Source organism: Pholis gunnellus (genome assembly GCF_910591455.1).
Source record: "Pholis gunnellus genome assembly, chromosome: 12".
Taxonomy (NCBI): domain Eukaryota; kingdom Metazoa; phylum Chordata; class Actinopteri; order Perciformes; family Pholidae; genus Pholis; species Pholis gunnellus.
In genome coordinates this window covers 13,062,926-13,085,986 of record NC_136539.1, presented here as the reverse complement: position 1 = coordinate 13,085,986, position 23,061 = coordinate 13,062,926, and the positions used below count along the sequence as shown (strand labels likewise).

The window sequence follows — 23,061 nt, the reverse complement described above, 5'->3', positions numbered from 1 at the left end:
ATGGAAGTAATGGTGGAAACTGGTGCACGATAAGATAAAGCTAGAACACAACACAAGCATACCACATAAAGTGAAAATTAGTTTATTGATGCTGTATGTACCAAGAAATGTCTCTTTAATTGACAAGAGGTGGACACCATGATTTTCTTGCAGTCCAACATGTCGCTTGGCACACAGAACATGGCGTCACGCGTGAGAGAAGAGGAAAGGAAGCACTTGGGGGGGTTTTCGGCTGAGAATAAATCATTGTTCAGCCTCGCATTCATACACGACTCACACGGGTCCTCGTCATGGGCACGCTGACCGTCTGGTGGAGCGGCAGTGAGGCGTACGTGAAGCAGACCTGCCGAGTCAGCATTCACCTCGTCCCTACTCCATCCGTTTGCTGCCACGGCCTAGCTATTCTACTTAGTAGAAAAATGTATACAGTAAAAAATGAACAATGGTATTTAAGTAAAAAAAAAAAAGAAGAAAGATATGCAGTTAATAAGCACATGTATAAAATGTATTTATACATTTAAAACCTTGTCGCCCATTGAAGCTTAAAAAGACAAATATAGTGCTTTTATCTGAATTGTACAACAACCGTTCCTGCAGAAGAGTTCATGTACATGAAACAGGTTATACTAGCAAATATATAAAATGCTGGAGAAGCAGCACACATTTGACTTCCATATTTAAATGTGTGCATGATCCACAACTACTACATTAGATTCTTTCATTCTGAAAACATCTTTTTTTTTATAATCATCGCTTCGAGCTTGTAGTGGTAAAAACATTTCAGGATTCCATTTTTGGTCACATACCAAACGTGTTTTCTTTTTTTTTTACATTCCCCATCTTTCATTTAAAATGGTTTGAGCTGAAGTTTGTTAAAACATTCCAGAGAATCAGTGGCGAGAGAAGAATCAGGAGCGACTGGATGAACGTGAATCACAACTGGCACAACCGTCATTTCTGTGGTCGTTGGGGTGCTCAGGGGCCCCGTAGTGATGAGGATTATGGGATGCATGAATCCAGAGAACAGAGCTGCTACCTCAGCAGACTGAGTCCATGCTGGCCGGCAGTTTCCCACTGCGCCGCACCTCCTTCTCTCTTTTCTCTTTCTGCTTCTCCAGCTTCTCCTGGGCCTTACGCATGTCCTTCAGCTTTTTCTTGATGGTTGAACGGTCGCTTTGACTTGACACACCGAGCGCCTGAAGGAAAAAAAAGAGCAGCGTGAGGACAAAATAATGCTACCATAGTCTGGCCACAAGGTGGCAGTGAAAGGCTGACAATGTTTCACTAAACAATGACTTCATTTGCAATGAAAGAGGCCTTGTATGATTAAAATAAAAACCTAATTTTACCATCACTCTTAAACTATCATTCAAAGATAATTATCATCATAATTATCATGCTAGGTTTTATTTTGTTTACCTTCAACTTTTCACTGTCCAAGTACAAGAGCTGTTGTCCGTCCACTCCCTTAGCTGTGAATTCTGGGGTGTATTGGTCCATGTTCATGCCCATCAACCAGTGACAGACCTGTTGATTGGTCCATTCACAGACAGGCCGGTTCTGCCACTGATACTCTTTCCCGGTGGCTACTGGTTCATCGTCTAAAGTCTACAGAAGACAGACATTATAGAAGTAAGAGTGAGAATCTCTGTGGGTTCAACCACATTGTGCTTCATGTCGTATGTTGTTGTACACTAAAGGAAAAGGATTGCTCATGTCTAGTGTGAGGAATAATACCAAATTAATATATATATATATATATATATAGTTGGTGCCTTCCAACAATGTGCAACAGCCAGTTGATGCCATGGACTGTACTGTATGTGTTTGACAGCGTTGATCAATGTTCCTAAAGCACAGTTAAGTGGTGAAATGCAAACATGAATCATCACAAAATCACTTAAAAAAAGTGAAGCCAACTGCAGTATGTATACAACAAACAAAAAAGAACATGTTGAACAAAACTGTGTGCAGCGTATACACTTCCTAAGCTAGCAACCAAGAAAACAAGCGTGCAATGGCATCAAAAACATCAATGACATTCTCAGACACCGGGTCCGTGTGTCTTCATTCTGCACGCTTTACTGAGAGAGACTCGGACTCTATAACACGAGAGCAGACTGCTGCTGAAACACCACTGAGCAGGCAGCAGAGCAGTCGACATGGTTCTGTGGTCGGCCAAAGCTCGTAAAGAACACGAAGCACCGGCTGACGGTTTAACAGACGCTGACGTGCAACATCACAGCTGACTTAAGAAAAAACAAAACAGCTTTAACACACACACACACACACACACACACACATGCAGCTCTCTTCAATTCCCTCTGCATTCATGATTCACTCTCCGCTGTGAAAGGGGGAACGGCTCAAAGAGCATGCTTGAGAATGTCCCCTTTCAGCGGCATCAAGGCGTCCCACACGGCAACAAGGAGAGCACTCACCTCACTGGAAGAGAAGATTAAAGTGTGTGAGCGCCCAGACAGATCGGGTTCAGCGACTAACCCAGAGGTGTCTGAACTGGGGCTGGCAGGGCTAGAATCATCTATGACTGAAAAACTCTGGAACAAGTGGGGAAACAAGGAACGCATTTACTAAAGCAACACATCACCAAACAACAGTTCTGTAGCAGCACACACGACAGCTGTGAGGGGTGAGAGCAGCGCTGCTTCCATTAGGATGGAAATGATCGTGATAAACGGTTTCAGTGGCAGCAATCCAAGTGAGTGACTGTGATATTCAACACGCTATGTAGCACAATATGCAAGGTAATTAAAAACCAATCCACCACCAAAAGTACATCAACAACCTCTAAAACTACAGCGACTAACTATACTAACACACAAGCACACACAAAACAGGTATGGGGTAATGTTTTTCATTTAGTAGATGCTATGAGATTCATTATTTGATTCATCAAGAGATTGTTTTTTTCTAAAAAGGGAAATATTAGCCAGACTTGCAGGCTGTTGCACCAGCTATGTGTAAGTTCATATAAAGTATTTTAATGTAGTGGAAGAAGTACACTCTAAAAAACACATGTTGCACTATTCAAGTTAGTTACAACGCAGCAGTTAGTGTTGATGTTACACACAAACTTCCCATTAACTGGTGCAACAAGCCCTACAAACGTCTGTCTCCTCTTAACACGAGCTGTGAGGCTTTCTGAATGTGGACACAAGGACAGTTAGATACGATTAGTTTCCTGTAACACTACCACATACCCAGTTGAAATGAAAAAGGGGAATTATTCATAGAATGTGTGGAGGTGAGAAATTACAAATCGCAGAACTCTATTTGTTAGTGATGCTCTACTGTGGCATCTAAAATCAAAAAGGTAAAACAAATATACTGTACCAAATCTAATGAGCGACTGAATAAAGAGGACCAGGAGAGATTTGTCTGTTTAAAGGAAACACGGTTCAGTGACATGAAACGTCCAGGCAGCAAAGCACTGACAAAAACTCCCATAATGCACACAGCAACCAAACCAAAACTATTCTCCTAGTCATCATTTTAGTCTTTTCTTCAGCTGGTGTCTTGAACTCATTAAATGGCTTCGTGGGAACAGCAGCGCTGTGTGACAGATAGCCACACGCTCCACTGGATGCGTTTGATGTGTCGCTATTTGCAAACTCATTGAAAAGCCACCAAATCCTTCCTCTGGCTAACATGTGGATCCAGTTAGTTTATCTCATGTAGAGAACTAGCCAATGACGGCACATGTCAGGCTACTGCCTCCTGTTACGTTTCTACTAGTTTTACTCTTTCAATGAAGACAGAAATATATTATGATGATGGAGGACAGACACGGACGGTTATTCGAACCTTATTCTTGCGGTCCTGGCTTTGCTCACTGCTGGTCTCTGCAGCGTACGGCAGGCTGCTGCTGGAAGACGAGGGCTCTCTGTCCCGGTCCCGCTCTTTGTCTCCGAACCAGGAGAAGGGCATACAGGTGGGGATGGAGGTCATCGAATCCGCAGGAGACAGGTTCCCTCCAGACTCCTCCAGTAACTCTGCCGATCCCCTGGGCATTGGAGAAAAGATCCACACTCACCGTAAACATGAGACAGCTTAATACATCATGTGTTGCATTAAACATGGCTCAGTAGGTGACGACCATCAGATATAGGAGGATAAACTACATTTTTGGTGCAAGATTTGGCAACAAGAAAGTAGAAAGCTGGTCTTGTGTAGCTCAATATTTACGTATCTTTATTTATCTATATGTGGCACTAACACCTACAGCAACGGATAACTCCAAGAAATGTGTTACAAAACTATTTGGAATATTCCTCACCTTTAAATTGTTAATAAATTAAGTTGAGCAATCACAAACCTGCTGTCCAAAGATGCTCTCATAGCCTCCTTGTCATGTTTCTTTCCTTTGCCACCTGACTTCCGGAGACCTCTGTTGATGTAAACATGTTTTAGTTTGTGCAAAGAAAGGCGGTGTCTTGGGAATGACAGTGATCACGACGGAGTCTCACCCAAAGTCTGGAAATCGTCTTTTAGGTTTTCCTGCTGATGAGGCTTCATTTAGTTCCTCTGTAATGAAACAATAGGCTCAGTAACAAAGCAACAAGAAGTGCTGCGATGGCAGCCGTCCCATATTGGTCTACTTGCATACCTTTGAGCTCTTTGCTCTTTCCTTTCGACTCCCTCTTCTTGACATTGCGCATCAATCCAGAGGGGGAATGTGGGGACAAGGTGTCTTTTGGAGAGGACAAAGAGGGACTTCCGCTGCTTTCCATACCGTCTCCCTGTGATGGGGACAAAGACGGGCTGCTGGACAGCTCTGCCTTACTCCTGGATCCGTCCCTGGCCTCTCCTGGATCTTCTTTTTGTCCATTCCCAGGATAGCAGACAGGCACCGGAAGGGACAGGCTCTCCTGGATGGATCTCCTCCTCCTGGGAGATTCCTGCTCCTCCTCTTCTTCAGTTTCCTGCAGGGACAAAGCTAATTATTTAAGGACAATGCAAGGAGGGGATAAAAGCTTATTACATAACAGAAAGCTGCGATCGGCTGAGTCATGAACACACACATTATAAAAAGGTGCATTACTGTTTTGTACGATCAAAAAGACACTCAAGGAGGTTCCCTCTTGTGTTTTAGAGCAGCTGTGAGTATCTTAAGGCAATTCCCTATTTCAGGCAAAGTGCTGCCTCAACAGTACAACAGTGAGTTTTTTCAAGATTTTGCTCTGACAGCAAGAAAACAGATCAGCCACAGAAAAAGTGGCAGTAAAATTGTCTACAATCACAGCAAAACATGCCACTCATATTCACAAGTTTATATGTGCTGTGCTTCTTCTATAAAAAGGGAGAAACGAGGTGTTTTGTCACCATTAGTTTTACCTCCGAGATAGCATTTTGAGCATGACGTGCCTTGATAGGGTTTTAGGTTTCATGTCATAGCTTACGCCTGGCCTCAGGTGGCTGTACGTATCACTAATAGATGCTCCTGGCTGACCTGAGTGTGACTTGAAGCCACTGCGAGGCTCTCCTTCAGTTTGCTCCTCGATGGAGGCTGACGTTTGGCCTTCTGAGCCAGCAGGCCTCTTGCTCGGTGCGCACTGGTGTCCAAGCGCTCAGTCTCAGGCACCGACTCACTCCAGTCCTTTTCTGCACAGGAGGAAAACAAACAAACAAAATAAGTCATAAGACAGTGTGCACGGTTTTAATCATTTACCAGGGTCAATGGAGTTTATGATGTGGGCTTGTGAATGTTTAACCGATCACACAATTAAAGTGCGACGTGCATAGTCCCCGTTTTAAATTAAATTATGTTCTAGTAACCCTTTGTACCGAGTAGTGAGTCAACGGATTGTGAGTTGGCGGCTGGGTCTTGGCCGTTTAATCTCTCGTCTGCGGCTGAGCGCTGACCACTGTGATGCTCCTCGTCTGAGGCCCCTCTGGACTCCAGCACAGCTATCTGTAGATACAACAACACTCAGGCTCATTTCAGTGTCTCTAGCAGGTCTGCGGTGTGTGTGTGTGTGTGTGTGTGCATTTCCATCTCAAGCGGGGGTCTTACCCTGTTCTGCAAGCTCTCCAGCTGCTCCTTATACCACTTGTCTTTTTCATCTAGAAGTTTTTTCAGCTCCTCCTCCTTCTTCACGAAGTCGATCTCTCTGAGAAGGAAACAAGGAAATGTGGTTTCCCTTCAGTCCTTCAGCTTGTAAACACGTTGTAATGTATGTGGTTATCACTACGCCACTGAACTCCAAAATGTAAAATCAGATCTTATACTTTAGTTTAACAATATTTAACTTCTATGTAAAATAACTTCTTTGTATGATCTTGATAGATGAATAAATTGACTTGAGTGAATCACTGAATTCAACAAGCAGTAAATCATTGCGTAACTCAAGACAAACTTACTTCTGCTGGTAGTCCTTGAGCAGCTTCTTGGCCTTGTTGTACTTCTTGTCCAGTGTCTCCTGCTGGGCCTGGGTCTCAGCTAATTGCTCATTCACAGTCTTACACAGACCCTGGGCCTCCAGCCAGTAACTCTCCAACTTCAGGATTTTGTCGCTGCCATCCTCGATCTTTTGCTCCAGTGCGCACTCCCGCGCTTCCCACAACGAGCTATCCTCCTCAGACGCCCGTAGCTGTACAGAGAGGATGACATGTTACTTGGGTGGGCTAATTGAATTTGTGAGAATTTGTCTCACATTGTGTCTGACCCTATAAATGCAACAATTCACATTCTTCTATAGAATCTGAGTGTGCGGATTATCAAGAGGCTTTCAAAACTAGTTTTCAATAAGTATCCGAGGATTAATCATCACTCACTGAGAGTACATAAGAGGTCAACGTTCAGCGGCAAGAAGGCTGCTAGGAAACAACCATTCTAAAAAAACAAGAGGTCTTATATATATATATATTACACACAGTATAATTACTGATGGAGGAAACTTCAGCTAATATAAAGTTCATAAAAGTCTATTGTCTGTTTTGGTTGTATATCATGGTACATGGTATTTGTATTTACTGTATCATATATTTATTTGTCTTGCATGTTATGTGGATATCTTGAATAACTTAAAGAACAAAAAAAGTCGTACCTTTTCCTTTAGTTGATTTATTTCTGCTGCAGCAGTGCTGTGTTTATGCTGCAGCTAAGGAACAAAAAGAGGAAAATAAAAGATTTGGTTACACCCGTCGCTGTATGTTAACCTTTAGTTGTGAACACAGAAACTTTTGATATTGTGTATCACATGAGACAGAGAGTAATGGTGAATGGGGGGATACCTCTTTAAACTTGAAGACCATCTGAGAGCTGTCCATGTTGCTCGGCATAAACAGAGCCTCTGTATCAGGCGGCTCTAACAGCTCCACGTTCTGCACGGGGGAGAAATTGGAGCACAGAATCCTCTCTTCCACCCCGTCGTCCTCCTCATAGCGCTCCTCCTGAAATATGACGTCACACATGGCATCACACATCGCAAACATCGACACACCCTGCATGCCCATGAACAATGCCCAGTGTGCGTCAACAACACTCCCAGAGGCAAAGGTCTACACAGGTCAACCCAGTCTGGAGGGAACATTGTAATCAATACATCATAACCAGACGTCGGAGAGTCGCTTCACGGGAGGCAGTTTGGCCACACGTCTGTAGCGCGTCCGCAGCGTCAAACTCATACACATGAACAATGTTCTCATTGGATAACAAGACTTAACACACCTACACACACTTTGCATAACCACAGAGTCACTTGGAAACGGTGTCCACTGCCACTGAAAGTTATGCAACATTGCCTTTCTGTCTTTGTCAATCCCTCATACATTCTCTGCCCAGCGTCTCTATAGTTAAGCAGGAGACCGGCTCCTAAAACGTCAGAAAACAAACATTTCACAACTCTGCCAGACAGACAAGAGGCCGACTGCACCTTCCAACGCAGCAGAACGGTGACGCATGGATTGACTCACAGCCAGCGTTTCATTTCCTGGTTGAGCTGGTGGGATTGGAGCAGGTGTGGCTATGGGGGGGCTAATGCTGTGTTTATGTCATGTCAGAGTAATATTAATTATGACTGTTATAAATAGCATACACATCAACACCCAAGTCATTTTTATGAGTGGAAAACTGGGATTTTTCTGGAAGCTCCGATAGAACTAACATAATGACAGAGAAGCTCCTGAAAACCACACAAATATGGAAAGCTCACATCAGTCAATTAAACCAGAATTTAACAGAAGAAACACACACATATGTGTGTGTGTGTCCTTCACATATCTCCAGAACCGCTCGTCCAACCTACCACACACAGTGTAGCGCCGGGGACCAAAGGGAGTGCTTTGTTGAATTTGGTGCAATTTAGACACTCGACAAGTTAAATATTAATAAACTTTGATAGAATAAACTTAGTGGTTGAAGAAGAAGGCTACACAGTGAAAGTCCTGTATTCACTTTACTTAAAGTAAAGAGTGAAAGAGGCATTATCGGCACAATAATACTGGGTAGTTTAATGAATAATAAAGTATTATTGAATTTGTCAGCTAAATGTAGTACTACAATGTAGTAGAAGTATACAGAAAGTAGTGAACAGTTGAGATGCATATTTTCTACCTAGTTTGAGAGCTTTTATTTAGTTATTTTGGGGGAACAAAGAGTTAGAATATGAACATAATTCATTCATTTGTATATCTAAACATCATAACAGATGTATAGCTGTTAGGCATCCTTGTAGTCTCCATGGTGGAGCAGTGACAGCTCACTCACCTCCTCTGTGGAGTGTTCATAGGGGTCATCCAGATGTTGTTGCTCCTGCTGCTGGTTCTTCTCCTGCTCTAGTGTCTCGCTGATGAGGCGGGCCACCTCGCTTTGGGCCCCCGGCTTCTCCCGTCCAATTGAGAACCTGCTTTTCAGAGCGCGATGCGTTAGCGTGCCGTGAAATGGAATATTTTAAATGTTGGCTGTAAACAGCTTACTGTAACTTACTGTCTTTGTCTTACTTTCTACAGGGAAATGCAAATTTTGAGATGCAATTTAGGTCTGACCCTGTCATGTGAGAGTGTTCAAATCATTTACATGCCACAATACCTTGTGTTGCCAAAATACACACAGACAATCATTCATGGCCTCTGGACTCTCAAGAGATAACAAGACTGTTCACCCCTTTTTGCTTATTATGATAACAGTGGCTCAGTCTGATAATCAATGGGATCGAGTAGACGGGCTTTGAGCTGACCTCACTGTGCCTTTGGTGTTCTTCAGGACTGTTGCAGCAAACAGTTGTGTGACGCCCACAAGACTGACGCCATCCACCTCCACTATCTGGTCATTCACCTGTATGCTAGAGACACAGATGATCATCGTTATAAGGAGAGGTTCACGGAAGAGTTGTATGCACCACCTTCAGCATAGTAGTAAAGATGAAAAGAATACAGTAGAGTCAATGCAGCTGGAGATAAGACAAATCTAAACATGCATGGGAAACAGAAGTAGCAACTGTTTTCTTTAGCTTCCTTGTGTGGTTATAAATAAATCGGATTGTTTGTGTCTCGTGTGTCACTGGGCCCTGGGGGAATGAGCGATTCCTAGTGTGATGTTAAGAACTGTTGTTGCAGTGTACAGCGAGTGTGTACCATGTTTACCGTTATATACAAACCACCACTGGTGACAAGGCTTGAATGTGGGGTTGTACAAAAAGGAGGCAACAGCGCTCGAACTCACCGTCCATCGTTCTCAGCTGCCCCTCCCTCAGTTATGGTTTTCACAAAAATTCCAAGCTTCTCCAGACCCTGGTCCGCTCCCACTCCCATTCCAATGATACTGATGCCAAGTCCATTGTCTCCTGAAGGCAGTAACATTATGAAGATATTTAAAAGGTTTGTAAGAAGAACTGCTTACTCTTTGCTTATTGTACGTAGGGATTCACCTTCAGTGTTGACTGAACTCACCTTTCTCAATTTCCACAGGGAACACGTCCATCTTCTCCACTCTCTTTTCTAGCTCATACTCTGCGGAGGCTGCGACTGGATCCACATCGTCATTACGCCGATCGTATTCCTCGTTGGAGAAGGTGCTGAAGACCTGCGTCGGTCAAAATAACAAGTGCATAGCTTCAGTACACCGCCTTCTGTGTCCTTACCAACAAGTCAGACAGGTTTGTGTTGAGGGGTATCTATGGAATCTGCGCGGACATACGCATATCATTTTCACTTTTGAGTTCATATTTATCTTGGCAGGGGGAACAAGGACACATTTTTCCTTTGAGAGAAATTGCAGCAGAGCCTTTTGATGATGATTTGGACGACTGGCATTGAAATTCATTCTTTTATTTATCAAACTCTGGTCACAACAGTGTCTGACAGAGATTACGATCTTCAGTTATCTAACCGTATAGACTGCATTGTCAACTTTAGTTTATAATCGTTTGCATCTTTAATGAAACCTATATCAATCCCATTTTTGAAACATGTAAATGAAGCGACACCGAGGCCTTTCATCACAGTTTTAAGACATTGTGAACTTTGCAGGCAGCCCTCGCGAAAAAGCACTGGATGTGTCCCAGAGGCCGTTTTCTGGTTGGAATTATAAAGCGCATACACACAGTACAGCAGAACATGAGCAGCGTGGAAAGTAGGGCACAGCTGGGGAGAGCTGAGCAATGGATGCAGCAAAGATCAATGTTCAGAGGAGACAAGTGTTGTCAGCAGCACAGTTAAAAGACATATAATAAAGAACAATACAGCGAAGAAAACAATCCCATGACCTTCTGTCAATGGGCATTACCCGGTACTCAACACCAGCTTACATACAAGACTATGTGCTATTTACCTTGAATACCAATGATGCCAAACAGAAATATTATTCTTAATCCTCTCCAAACAACACTCACAGGGTCAAGCTGAGGTGAGCACGACAATATACAGCATGAAATGGACTGACGACGACCATCTGTGGTGACTCAGCTGGTACAAAGTACGAGTATTTCATTATTGATTGATCTGCTGAACTTGATTAATCTTTTAAACCTAAATACAGAAAACACTATAGTAGGCCAAGATTGTTCAGAGCTTCCCACAGGATTTTGTGAGGCTCTGGTGGGTGGAGCTTGGACCCTCTAGGTGGGTCTAGGTTCATGCTCCTCCCGAGGAACATTTTGTAAATTGTAAATAGTGGTCTAACGGACCATTGTCAATCCGTGATCCGGGCGGATTCCCCCTCGCAGTTTGGCGTGAACTGCAGATTAATTTCACAATTTAACGTTAACTATCACAGTGTGAAATAAAGTTTTCCTAGTGATGTTATCCAACAATATTCTGTAAAAACAGGAAATCAGGACATCTGCGTTTATGCTTTCTGTTCACTTATCCCTGATAATCGTACATTGTAAACAACTTATCTGCGTTGAAAATTGACAGGAGAGCTAGTCACGGTGTCAGCACCGCTAACGGCTAACGACCAACGACCAACGACCAACGACCAACGGCCAACGGCCAACGGCCAACGGCCAACGGCCAACGACCAACAACTAACGACTGACGACTTTGTTCAGTTACAATATGATGTGTTCGGGCTCTGTTCAGTGAAAATTAGTATTGGACGAAGGTAAATTATAATGTTATCACAATTTGTTCAAATGTACTCTCGTCAAATGTAGTTTTGGCGAGAAACTTGAATAAATCCAGTTATGTTTTCACAGCAACATACATAAATATTAGAGAGAATTATGACCCGTTCACTCTGGCTCTAAGCAGCATTACATCATTAAAACTACTAATGACAATATTTGTTTTAATAAATACAATTACAACCTTTTATTCTCTTATCATTTGTGTTATTTTATGAAGAAAGAAAACATAAATTACTATAACAAAGTAAAAGGATACACTGACTTCAGGTTGAAATTATTTTTGGGACGGTGGCAAAAAAAAAAGAAAAAGTTTCTCATCAAAACTACATTTTAACAAATCATGATATTATAATTTACCTTCGTCCAATACTAATTTTCACTGAACAGAGCCTGAACATTGTAATTGTTAACGTTAAACTGTGTAATTAATCTGCCATAATGAATAATGAACGGAAAACACAGTTAACTTATCGTTAACAACATAAAGGACTAAGAAAACCAGCATAAATTCATATTTAAAAAGTCAAAAAAGTTCATTTCTGCTTTAAGAAATATTTGGCCAAACACTCTAAGCAAAATACTAACTAATACTAAAATACTATCGGTTTTAACAGAACAATGAGAGAAGAAGCAGAGAGTGAGCTCAATTATGAGAGACTCGTTTATAGACAAAGACAAAAAGTAGATTAGAGTTTGTCAGACTCCATTAGAGGCTAATGACTGATTATAGGGATGAACCCAACAGTGGGTCTGTAACACAACCCCTACTTGGTCATCATCAGTTTTAATCTGGGTGGAGTCATGATGAAAATGGTGGTGGTGGTGGTGGTAGCGGCACGGATGCTGGCAACAGTGCCCAGGTGCTGCTGACTGAGTTAATATCAAGCATAATCTGGCTCCTCTGTGCATATGAGAGGGTAGTTATTGTTTTCTATAGAGCAGGCTTACTAATTAGATGGAGCAAAAAATAGAAGAGTTGCTTTTTGGAAATAATACAGAGGAAAGTGGGAAGACATAGGAAAGGATATGAGCCGCAGGTAGAATATGAACAAAAGAAAAGAATAAAGCAGTCTTCCTGTTGAACTCTTGCTAGACCTCATTCCAATCTACTGAATCTTATAAATGGCCTAAGAGAGAGAGAGAGATAAAAGCTTTTTAAAGCACCACAGGGGCAATGAAGATAGGGCAGAAACGATTGGATTTCTTGAAACCTTGGATTTTAATTTGGGATTTATTTTTGGATTTTATCCTGGTCTTTGACTCCATCTTGTATATCACGGGTGGAGAATTTGCACAATCAAATGATTCACCAAGCGTGTTATTTAGAGCCTAATAAACTCAGCACAGGGCCACATGTTTGAGTTGTGGTGTCATACGACCCCCATGATATCATAGAGAGGGCAACCTAGGTTGTGATGAACACAATAAAAACAATGGGTGACTATTTATTATGGGATTAAAGGATTGATTGCAACATTTGCCATGAGGATGTATAATGTAATCAAGTAAACATTTCCACACGAGGCAACCACGTCTGAGGTGTGGACCCTACAGCATGTCAAGACCTGAGGAATCAAATAAACACAGTGGTGCAGTGGATCATAAAACTCACGGATCAGCACAAAAGAACAAAAGGGAGCAAATTTAACTTTTAGAGATCCCTGAACAACACATAATAACGTTATAATTTACCTTCGCCCAACACTCATTTTAACTGAACAGAGCCTGAACGCATCATAATGTAACTGAATGGAACCTTTGTTGTCCTCCTGCTGATTTAAACACATTTTGGTTGTTTACAAAGTAGCATTATCAGAGATCCGCAACTAGAAAAGCACAAATGACGACGTCCCAATTTACATATTTTACTGAACTTTGCCGGATAACAATCGTCAACAAAACTATATTTCACACTGTGATGTTAACGTTAAACTGTGTAATTAATCCGCGGTTCACCTATCCATGAATCCCAGTGTTATGTTAGATAACCAAACATACGTGTACTGATTTGGTACACTTGCGGGTACCTCTCCCATGTAGCCTCTCAGACCAAACGAAAAAAAGATTAGAAACTTGAGGATTATGCACACTGGTGCAGCTCTGTGGTGCAGGCAGGAATGCTATTCATGAGGCCTCGACCCTCCATCAACCCGAGGGAGCCCTCCGTCTGAATCCTCCTCCTTCCTTTCACACTCATAGGTTTATAGAACAGCTTTTAGTGTATGACCCATATATTGTGGAAGATAGGTGTTCTCTTCATCACATGAAGGCAAAGTCATTGCACACCAAAGAGCAGTGAAAACCTTATTAAAATAACCAACAAGCTACTCAATCCATTTTTGCCCTGCTTGCATGTTGAAGCTTATTTTGCATGTCTCTGAACAACAAGCTTGAAAGTGCCTCTATAAATACAACAAAGCTCATCAACTTGTAAGTTAAAAATGGATTCACGGAACTAGAGCAGACAGAAATTTCATTAACGATGAAAGATGCCTTTTTTAGGTTAGACTTTGGAGACTTAAGTAATTAAGGGTTTAAAATGTAGGCTAATAGAATATAGGAAGCAACACTGCATCCTTGAGCAGTAGCAGTCGGATTGGCCTCTCCTCTACTTCCCCAAAGCTCCTAAGTCTGACTTTCCTGTTGCCAGGGACCCACAGGCCTTTATCGAACAATGTTCTGTCCTTTTCTGAAACCTAATCGCTCAACCACTGTTTCCAACAAAAATGTCTTAATTAGCCTCTCCGTCACCAACAAGCCTCATACACATCTCAGAAAAATAATATGGATGAAAGCAGCGGGAGGTTGGTGACTGTTGAGCCCACATCTTTACAGAGACCTGGCTCTAGACAGAAGACAATGAAATTAACCAACACTGTTCCTGTTTATTGTCGGTTACAATCTTTAAAAAGCAAAAGCAGGACTAACTCGAAATCCATAAAACCAGCCTGAAAATGAAGTATATCTAAAACGATTGCATGAAAGCAGTATAGTAAAGTATAAGTGTCGGAACCTTGTGGGAGCTGGCCAATGGCACGCTATGATAGGTCAGTCTGCGTTCAAGGGGCGGGATTTAGCAAAGGGTCAATTTCTCCCCTAAAGTATTACTGGCGTCACTGAGGTTGTGATGTGGGTCAACTGACTGCTATGCCATCTTCATATTTCCATTCGCTCCCAGCAGTGTGTGTGGGCCTTTCATCCATCTTCAACAACTGCAGTGGTCTGTCCTCTCTACATGCATCACATGCCCACACCCAAACCAAAAAAATCCTTCCCATATTTCCCCTCATTCCTCTCCACACAGCAGAACACCGATGTGGGGAAATGAGTCAGCAGCTGCGAGGAAAAGCAAACCAGAGAAGTCTCTTTTGCCAGAGCAAAAATGAGGGCTTGACCACTGGATTTGGGGGAGCTTGTAATGCAAGCAGGCCGACAAAATGACAACAAATCCAAACATGCTGTGAGAGCGAGCTGGGGCGGATCATAGAGTGATTACGGAAGACGACATGTGACCCGGTTTTTAAGATTGTGTAAACACACGAGGAAAAAGAATTTAAAAAAAAAATAGTACTTTGACTGTAACTGAAATAACAATGTTTATGTTTTAGGCGTTAATGTGTGACCTACAGCAGGAAGAGGTGGAGTCTCAGAGGAGCAGAGTGGAATCAACATTTCCAAAGGAGTGCGAACAAAAAACAGGTTAAACAGGTTTGTTATAAATGGAACATGAAAGCTACGATTGTCCTGCAAGGGCTGCTGAAAACTTTGAACACACAATTACTGCTAATGTTCAGCAAAAAAACACACACACACACACAGCGCCTTCTGATGTGTTTGTCTGTAATCACATAATGAAAGCGTTTAAGGCAATCACAATCAAGCGCCAGACTCGTCCCGTGCCAAGTTGTTTAATGAACAGCATTGAGCCGACCGCATTAGTATTCCGCCCAGTTTTGTCGGATAGTCGCCCACTTGCCCAGGTGGCTGGAGGGAAAACTCGGATCCCACAAGGGGAGGGCCTGTCTGCTGGTTGGATGAGGGTGGAGTCTTTGTCAGACACATTCCTCTCTCTGCCCAGCAGAAGACCTATCTCAGAGAGGAAATGGAAAGCACAACACTATGGGATGGGTTGGTTATAGGGGCCAGAGTCCAAATGTGGAGGATGCCCCATTTGCTTTTCACAAAATAGATTTATGTACGTTGTTAATAAAGATATGTTGACGAAACGAGAAAAAAAACCGCTCAACCGCATGAGCACAGTACAGCATCCGGGAGATGTCGACGATGATGTGCTAGATTTATCTAGTAGTTACACTTCACAAAAAAGCAAGCGTTTAATAACTTAACAGTTAGATTTCTATTATGAAAGTGAAGTATTTTTTCCCTACCACCCAGAGACTTGCTAATATTAGGTGCAGTGGAGCACAGAACTCCAACACTAACACAGAAGATGAGCTGACCAGAGCACACTGCAGCACTTAGCGTCCTCTGGCTGGGTGAAGAAAATAACTCCTTGCACAAACCAAGGCATGCAAATACCCATAATCTTCTGCAGAAACACCACTGGGCTCCCATGAAACGTTTGTTATCTGGCTCCACATTAATGTCTACAAAAGGACGCATATACTTGAACATTGACCAATGTTGGACAGTAATCATCTACAGTGCAAACAAAGAATGCTGAATTCTTTCAGTTAAAATCTTTTACCACACCCGGTGTGTTTGCGGAGGCACAGTGTGTTCACTTGACCAAAAACTGCTGGTGGTACATTCTGTGACTCTGCGAGGGCGGAGCAAAGGAGCAGGTGTAGATCCTGGTTTCAGACATTTTCATTTTCAGTAATGGTGAACTGGTTTTGTTCCAAATATAATCATGTGTGACACGGCACACAAAACCCAAGACAACCTCTCCAACCATCCCACATAACTGCTCTGAAAATGGCTGTGCAGTCAAGCAGATAACACGCCGACAGTAGATAGCGTTAATCATTCAATAACTCTTTAGCTTTCCTCCAAACTATAGGCTTCAGGGTGGAAGTAAATTCCAGTAGACGCAAACCTGTTAACTGCTTAAAAAAAAAGATTTCAGATTCAAAACGTTCTCTGGATAAGGTAATGTCTTCACACACCAGTATTACAGGCCTGGTTTCTATTTGCAGTTACAGAGGAAACGGCTTCCTCACTAACACCAAAGATATCATCAGTACAAGCAGTAGTGCAATATTTACGCCGCTCATTCAGCCAGATGGTTTAGCTAACTTATAATACTGACACAGCAGCAAAGGGATTGCAGCAGCTCAATGCCCTCCTAAAGTATGAGTCTGTTACCATAAATGCAGAAGGGTCTTCTCACAAAACATAATTTATAGTATTATAGCTGTACCATGGAGTATTTTTGCGATTTTAGAGTATTTTTTTTAATCACAAAGCAACTCATTTAGCAACCATTAACATCTTTTATTTGGCTTGACAGAAAACCTTCACTTTATAGGACTTACTGAGAATGGGTGCACTAATCCTGACTGCTTTAGAAAGCCCTCGTTTGTTTTAAAGGGCGATACATGCTGAAACTGAACATCTCCTTTACCTTTCTTCCACACAAGACACCCCCCTCTACCCAGAAGATTCGGGTTACCTCGGGACCTAAAGAAGCACAAAGCACTTCCTCTCTCCTTGTTAGCTACAACTCAAGTGTGCTCAATCCCAGAGCCGGGGACTAGCAGACGGTGGAGAATGATGCGGTGCTGGCGGGAGGCCTTTGTTAGCCGGGCCACAGGTAGAAAGCTTGGCTGGGGGACATTTGTGTGACTTAATTGGCTAACATGCATACCACGTAGCCTTGACCCCATGGTTTTAATCCAAGCGCATGCCATTGTTTTGACAAATCTCTCGGAGTTCTTTCCAGCCTGTCAATTAGAATAGAATAGAATTGGGACTGAGGGAAAAAAGCTAGTCTGAATTCTTTGAACATACTAACTAATATTAAGTATTTACTGATTACTTACTCCACACTATTAGTCCATATAATTCAATGATTATTGAAGTGAATTTGACAACTTAACCTTGCAACAGCTATATCTGTAGTCTCCCTCTCATGGTTGTGCCAAACAGACACAGTGTACCATATTGTTGTGAGCTATAAAGCTGTGTTTATCTATGTCATAGCTTCACTTTGGGCAGAAGAGGCACACACTGTTGTTTGTGTCCACTCTAGGGTCAGCTTCTGGTCCCCTCTCCCAGGACCCCCAGCCAGGATGACTGGAATGGGGGGGGGGGGGGGGGGGGGGGTCATCCACACCCTGAGATAACAGTGCATTTTAAGGCCTGGATAAACACTGAGCTGTCCACAAGCTATGTGTGCAATTTGTTTTTCCCTGCTTTAGCTAAATGTTATTTTTAGATTTGGTGATTGTAGAATATCTATGGCAGAAGATGTTACCTCCACTTCCACCACATCCCTTAAAAACATGTTTGCAATGTTTACAACATAAGATGTGTAGCGATACGAAAGGAGAATACACCAGCTGTAAAAATCAGTTCAGAGCACAAAACTGTAAAGCAGGAAGAAACATATCAAATGCATACTATGGATATCATGGTATGATACTACAGGAGTTCTTGTTACTGAAAAACTGCAGTATGATACTGTATGTTTCTACAAACTTATTTGTTCAAGGAAGGATACAATTAATCATATTTAACAGTGTATTTGGTGATGCTAATTATACACAGAGTATTTGGAACATCTCCAGCTGAGATTAGATAGAGTATGAAAGCACCAACGGTCATATTTGAAAATTGTCAAAGTCTAAAAATATTGTAATACTCTACAAACCCAATTATAGGACTTCATCAATGAAGAGATATTACATATCTTACTAAACTCAAACATGAGGACATTTAGAGAAAAGAAAAAGACAGAATGTCATTCTCTGCTTTTCTAAAAAGATGTAAATCCTTGTTAATGGATAGTAAAGACTCCCCAACTGTAATAAGATTAACTTAGCCATGTCTGTAAAAGAGATCATATGGGTGAACACAATGCCTCAAGTCTTTATATCTACGTTGGATGAAAAGTCCCTCATGATTCACCAAAAGAGGGGAACTCTTCTAGATGAGTATAAATACCCGGGCAGTGTAGTGACTCAGAGGTAGCCATGATTTCTTTTACTGTACAGACTCAAGTTTCACATGTCTCTACCTCACTGCTCCTGCTTCCACAAGCTCTTACGCAACGTCAACAATATTTTCAGATATACCACAAACAATGTTGCCAGCTAAGGTCCCCCTCTCTCTGCTGATCTGTTGAGGCGGTCAAACTACCTGCCTCCCTCGTCAGTAAGATTAAACAAACCATAGCCTACATTTTTGATAATACAGTGCGGCAGCTGTGACGTCAACCTGCCCAACAAAAGCACTCATTCTCAGCCTTGACTAATTTGTCTTGCGTCTGCAGGGAAACATCTAGGTCAGACAGTTGCTGAATCAGTATCGACGGTGGTTTATAATGACGGTGCAGTGCAACATGTTTTCAATAGCTCAGATGTAAACAACATAACGCATGATACTAACCTGAATGGGTCCCGTGGAGAACTTGATTGTCCTCTTTGGGAGAGGCTCCTCCTCATCCGACAGACCGGTGGTCTCGTAACATTCCTCATAATCCCTATACATTTGATCTTCCTCCTCTTCCTCTTCTTCTTCTTCATCCTCCTCCTCTTCCTCCTCCTCCTCTTCTCTGAGGACCTGGTCTACATCTCTGTCATCCACAAACGCTGCATTCTCAATACCGTACACTACTGGTGAAGCTCTATCCAGGAGGATCTGGCCCACCTGCTCCTCCAGCTCACTCTCCTCCTCTGCAACCTCATCATCTTCCTCACGATAATCGTCACCATCTTGTTCCACAACTGAAACGTCTTCCCTTCTCTCCCTTTTCAATCCAAATCCCTCATTGTCCTCTAAAACTCTACCTTCACCCACGGTCTCTGCTACCCTTTGTGTCTCTTTAGGGACGTGATGAGCGGGGTTACAGCTCGCTTTTTCTGTTGGAGAGGTTCTCTTCAGGTTCGTTATTAGGTCATCTTTGGAGCTTTGCACCTTCTGTTCCTCAAACACATTATCTTCAACGTTCTCATCTTCATCCTCCTCACTCTCTGAGGACTCATTCTGAACCACAACCAGTTCTGCCCGCACCACGCCCACCCCCCTGGAGTCCAGCGATGAGGTCTGGCTGGATGGCTTGTCCGTTGTAGGACTCCTGGCCTTTTCGGGGTATTTAGCCCTGTCGGTGTTCTGAAAGCCACCATCTGATGCTAGAGGCTGCTTCACATCCCTTGGGGGCGGACTATGTGGCTTGCCTTCATCCCCACCAACAGATGTCCGACTAAATCCATCACCGGATGACGAGGAGCGTTTGTAGCCATGGTTAACTGGGCTGGATTTTTCTGGTGAGAGGGGTTTGTGAGCGACATCAGTTGATGGAGAATTAGATTTGCATGCCGCATTGGTAACTGGGCTGGTTGGTTTAACATTAGACGTTGGTCTGTTCATGGCACAAGCTGATGTATTCTTGTTAGTGGCGTCAGACACGGGGGTAAAGTTAGTGGCTTCTTTAGGAGAAGTGGATTTGTGTATGCTGTCTTTTGTTGGAGAAGAAGACATTTGTTCAGTGGCACCGTGTTGTTTAGCAGACGCCATTCCTCCCTTTGCAGAAGCTGTGCTGTTGTCTGTGGAGTCATTCTCTGCCACATAACTCTCCAACCTTTTGGATATGGGTCCCGCATTCAATGACACTCTAGACCCGTGCTTTTTCTCACAATCAACCTTCTCATCCGGTTGACATTTAACTGTGGAAGTAGGATCTTGCTCTGCTTTGATAGCGGTCTCAGAGGATCCCGATACCCTCCTTGTGCTTTTCCCCTCATCAGAGGAACTTCCGAGGGACAAACGGTTCACTACTCTGTTCGGAGACTGTTTTTCAGCTGCCGGCTGCTCTTTGACGCCCCGTTCAAAGAGTTTTCTGGTCACAGAAAACTTCTCTGCCAAAGCCACTTTGTCAATCTCAACATCTTCCCCCTTGGGTGTTTTATCTACATTTTGTGGTTCTGGGCTTGTGGCACTGTTGAGGGGAACTCTGTGAGTGTTGACTGGAAACTGCTGCTTCGTTGGAGATACAGGTGACAATTCGGGCTTCGGGGTCACTTTACTCTCTTGGCACTCCTGTTGTTGACCATCCATCTGCAGGAAAATGTTCTTTATCTTGTTCACTCTGGTCCCAAAGGGCCTCCCCCTCGAGTCCTCCCGGGTGTCACTGTTACCATTTGCATACGATTTGGCATCGCCCTCGGTTTTTGACCCATCAAAAGTACACTTAATGGCGTGGAAGTCAGACTTGTATGCATTCCGGTGAGGGGATGCGCTCCTCAGGGTCCTCTCGCCTCCTTTGCTTTCCGCTTTGAGCATTTTTTTGCTTTTTGTGACTGCAGCCCTATTAAGAGAAGCCAGGGTTTGTAGAGACTGATGCTTTGTGTTGGCGAACTATTATCCCTCAACTTTACCAAAGTGGTGCCATGGGGTCCGGTGGGGAGTTGTTGTCGTAGCTACACACTCACAGAGAAGGCATCTAGAGAGAGAAATGGCTACCGTTATTAAAAATAATGAATACAATATGTTAACACAGATATACCATTATCTCACTATGTCCCTATTTAATACGAGTCAACGTGTATTTCTGTATGCAAATCAAAACAGCATGAAGGTGAAGTTAGAATATGACGTTTAAGGTCAGTTGGTGGTTGTCTGACTAACGTTCACATGCGTTAGCTAGCGTTAAATCAAATAGTTCTGAATTTAAAGTTAACTTTAACCAGCGACAAACTTTAAGCTAACTGTACTCAACTCAACCAGTCAACTGTTGCTAGTAACGCTTACGTTACAGCACTGTTGAAAAGGTGAAACAAAGTTAAACTTGCTGGGCCAACACAGCCCCAACCTAGTGCCTCAGTCTGAACAATTCATTGTGGCGTTTCAAGTACGAGCCGTTGAAAATGTTAACTCCGGCTCTACGCACAACGACAAAAAGGTAAACAACTTTGTAAAGCTCTCACCTCCTACTTGCTTCATCGTGTTAGGCGCCGATAGATGGCCCACAACGTTCCAGTTTTACAGTATCAAACTTGTCCCTTTCTTCTTGCTCACCGCCATCATTCCCCCGCTCCAGCAGCGTTTTCCTGCGTCCCTCCTTGCACTTCCAGACCTGTCGCGGGGCTGCGCGCGCACACGAGTCTGTCTGTGCCGCGCGCGCCGCGGCCGACGAGAACAGAGAGATGGCGGGGACGCGCACACATTCCAGGACTGTAACCCACCACCCCGCTCCACCCGCCCCTCTTTCTCCACAGAGACACGAGGAGTTGCAGGAGAAAGGCGTGGGAAAGAGCTCACTGTGTATTTGAGCTCACCTAGACCTCTGCATGAGCAACAAGTCTACACCTAAACTACAAAAACAACTGGCTTCACTGCGCATGACCAGGGCTGTAAAAGGTACAGCAGACATGGAGAGTGGCCTTTAAAACTTTGCCCCAAGTCTATGCCCAAATTTTCACTGAGAGATTGCTACCATTATATATTTGCATTAAAGGGACACCGCCGATTTTACATATGCTGTTCAGTTTCTACCTACTACTCTATATGCAACACTAAAAGTATGTCATAAACTGGAGTTGTGGTATTTGAAAGGAATTTACACTCAGGAGGCGGATAAGATAAGATGCTGTTGAGTTGCCTTATGGAAAATGTAAGGTCCATTGTTAGTAGCGTGTAACTAGTCTCGGCTGTTGCTGCTTCTTTTTGTCTTTTTTGAGTTCCCCAACTTAACTTGCAAAGCCAAATTTGTGGAGTAGCCCTTTAGGATACTTTGCTAAAACAACAGTTACCAAATGATGTAACCCTACTTATAGGCCTACAATGTATGGGAAAAAGACTCGACCAGGGCTGGATTACCAACTGAGCAGAGCAGCCAACTGCCTCAGTGCCACCAACCCCCAGGGGCCCAAAGCCCCGGGTCAATGGGTTTTGGTAAGATATTTTGACATGTTACACTCATAGCAGGGAAAGCACAGTTGAAAATAATTAAATCAGTGGTGGCTGAACTTTTATTAGCAGTTTCAGTCTTGGTTTAAGCCTTACCAAGAACCCTACCAGGGTCCTGGTATTGTGTACGCTTGAATGCACTTCTTGTAAGTCGCTTTGGATAAAAGCGTCAGCTAAATAAATGTAATGTAAATGTAATCTATGCTGGCTCACTGTCACACTGTTGGCACTGGGACACTTGAATAGAACAGAGCCATTGTTAACCTCTACTGTAAAAGATTCCACAGTGAAAAAGGGAATTTACCCCCTAAAATTAGGCCTATACAATATTAACCTTGTACCTTATTACAAGTGTACCTTATTGTACCTTATTAGTTAATCC

General features: G+C 43.0%; 1 protein-coding gene across 3 annotated transcripts; it reads right to left on the bottom strand.

Moving 5' to 3' along the window:
- Positions 1-66: 66 nt before the first annotated feature.
- ppp1r9ala (protein phosphatase 1 regulatory subunit 9A-like A) lies at positions 67-21,835 on the bottom strand. 3 transcript variants are annotated; one of them, XM_079169953.1, is made up of 20 exons: positions 21,698-21,835; positions 19,161-21,213; positions 9,910-10,042; positions 9,683-9,803; positions 9,198-9,302; positions 8,729-8,864; positions 7,255-7,413; positions 7,068-7,121; positions 6,382-6,611; positions 6,035-6,131; positions 5,806-5,932; positions 5,471-5,622; positions 4,628-4,943; positions 4,488-4,545; positions 4,337-4,408; positions 3,826-4,024; positions 3,355-3,399; positions 2,442-2,558; positions 1,420-1,608; positions 67-1,196 (listed from the first exon to the last, which is right to left on the bottom strand). In XM_079169953.1, the coding sequence occupies exons 2-20, from the start codon at positions 21,051-21,053 to the stop codon at positions 1,038-1,040; spliced, it is 4,362 nt and encodes a 1,453-aa protein (XP_079026079.1). In that variant the 5' UTR covers positions 21,054-21,213; positions 21,698-21,835; the 3' UTR covers positions 67-1,037. The 3 variants fall into 3 exon arrangements, with proteins under 3 accessions (XP_079026079.1, XP_079026080.1, XP_079026081.1); XM_079169954.1 differs by lacking the exon at positions 3,355-3,399; XM_079169955.1 differs by lacking the exons at positions 2,442-2,558; positions 3,355-3,399.
- Positions 21,836-23,061: the final 1,226 nt, after the last annotated feature.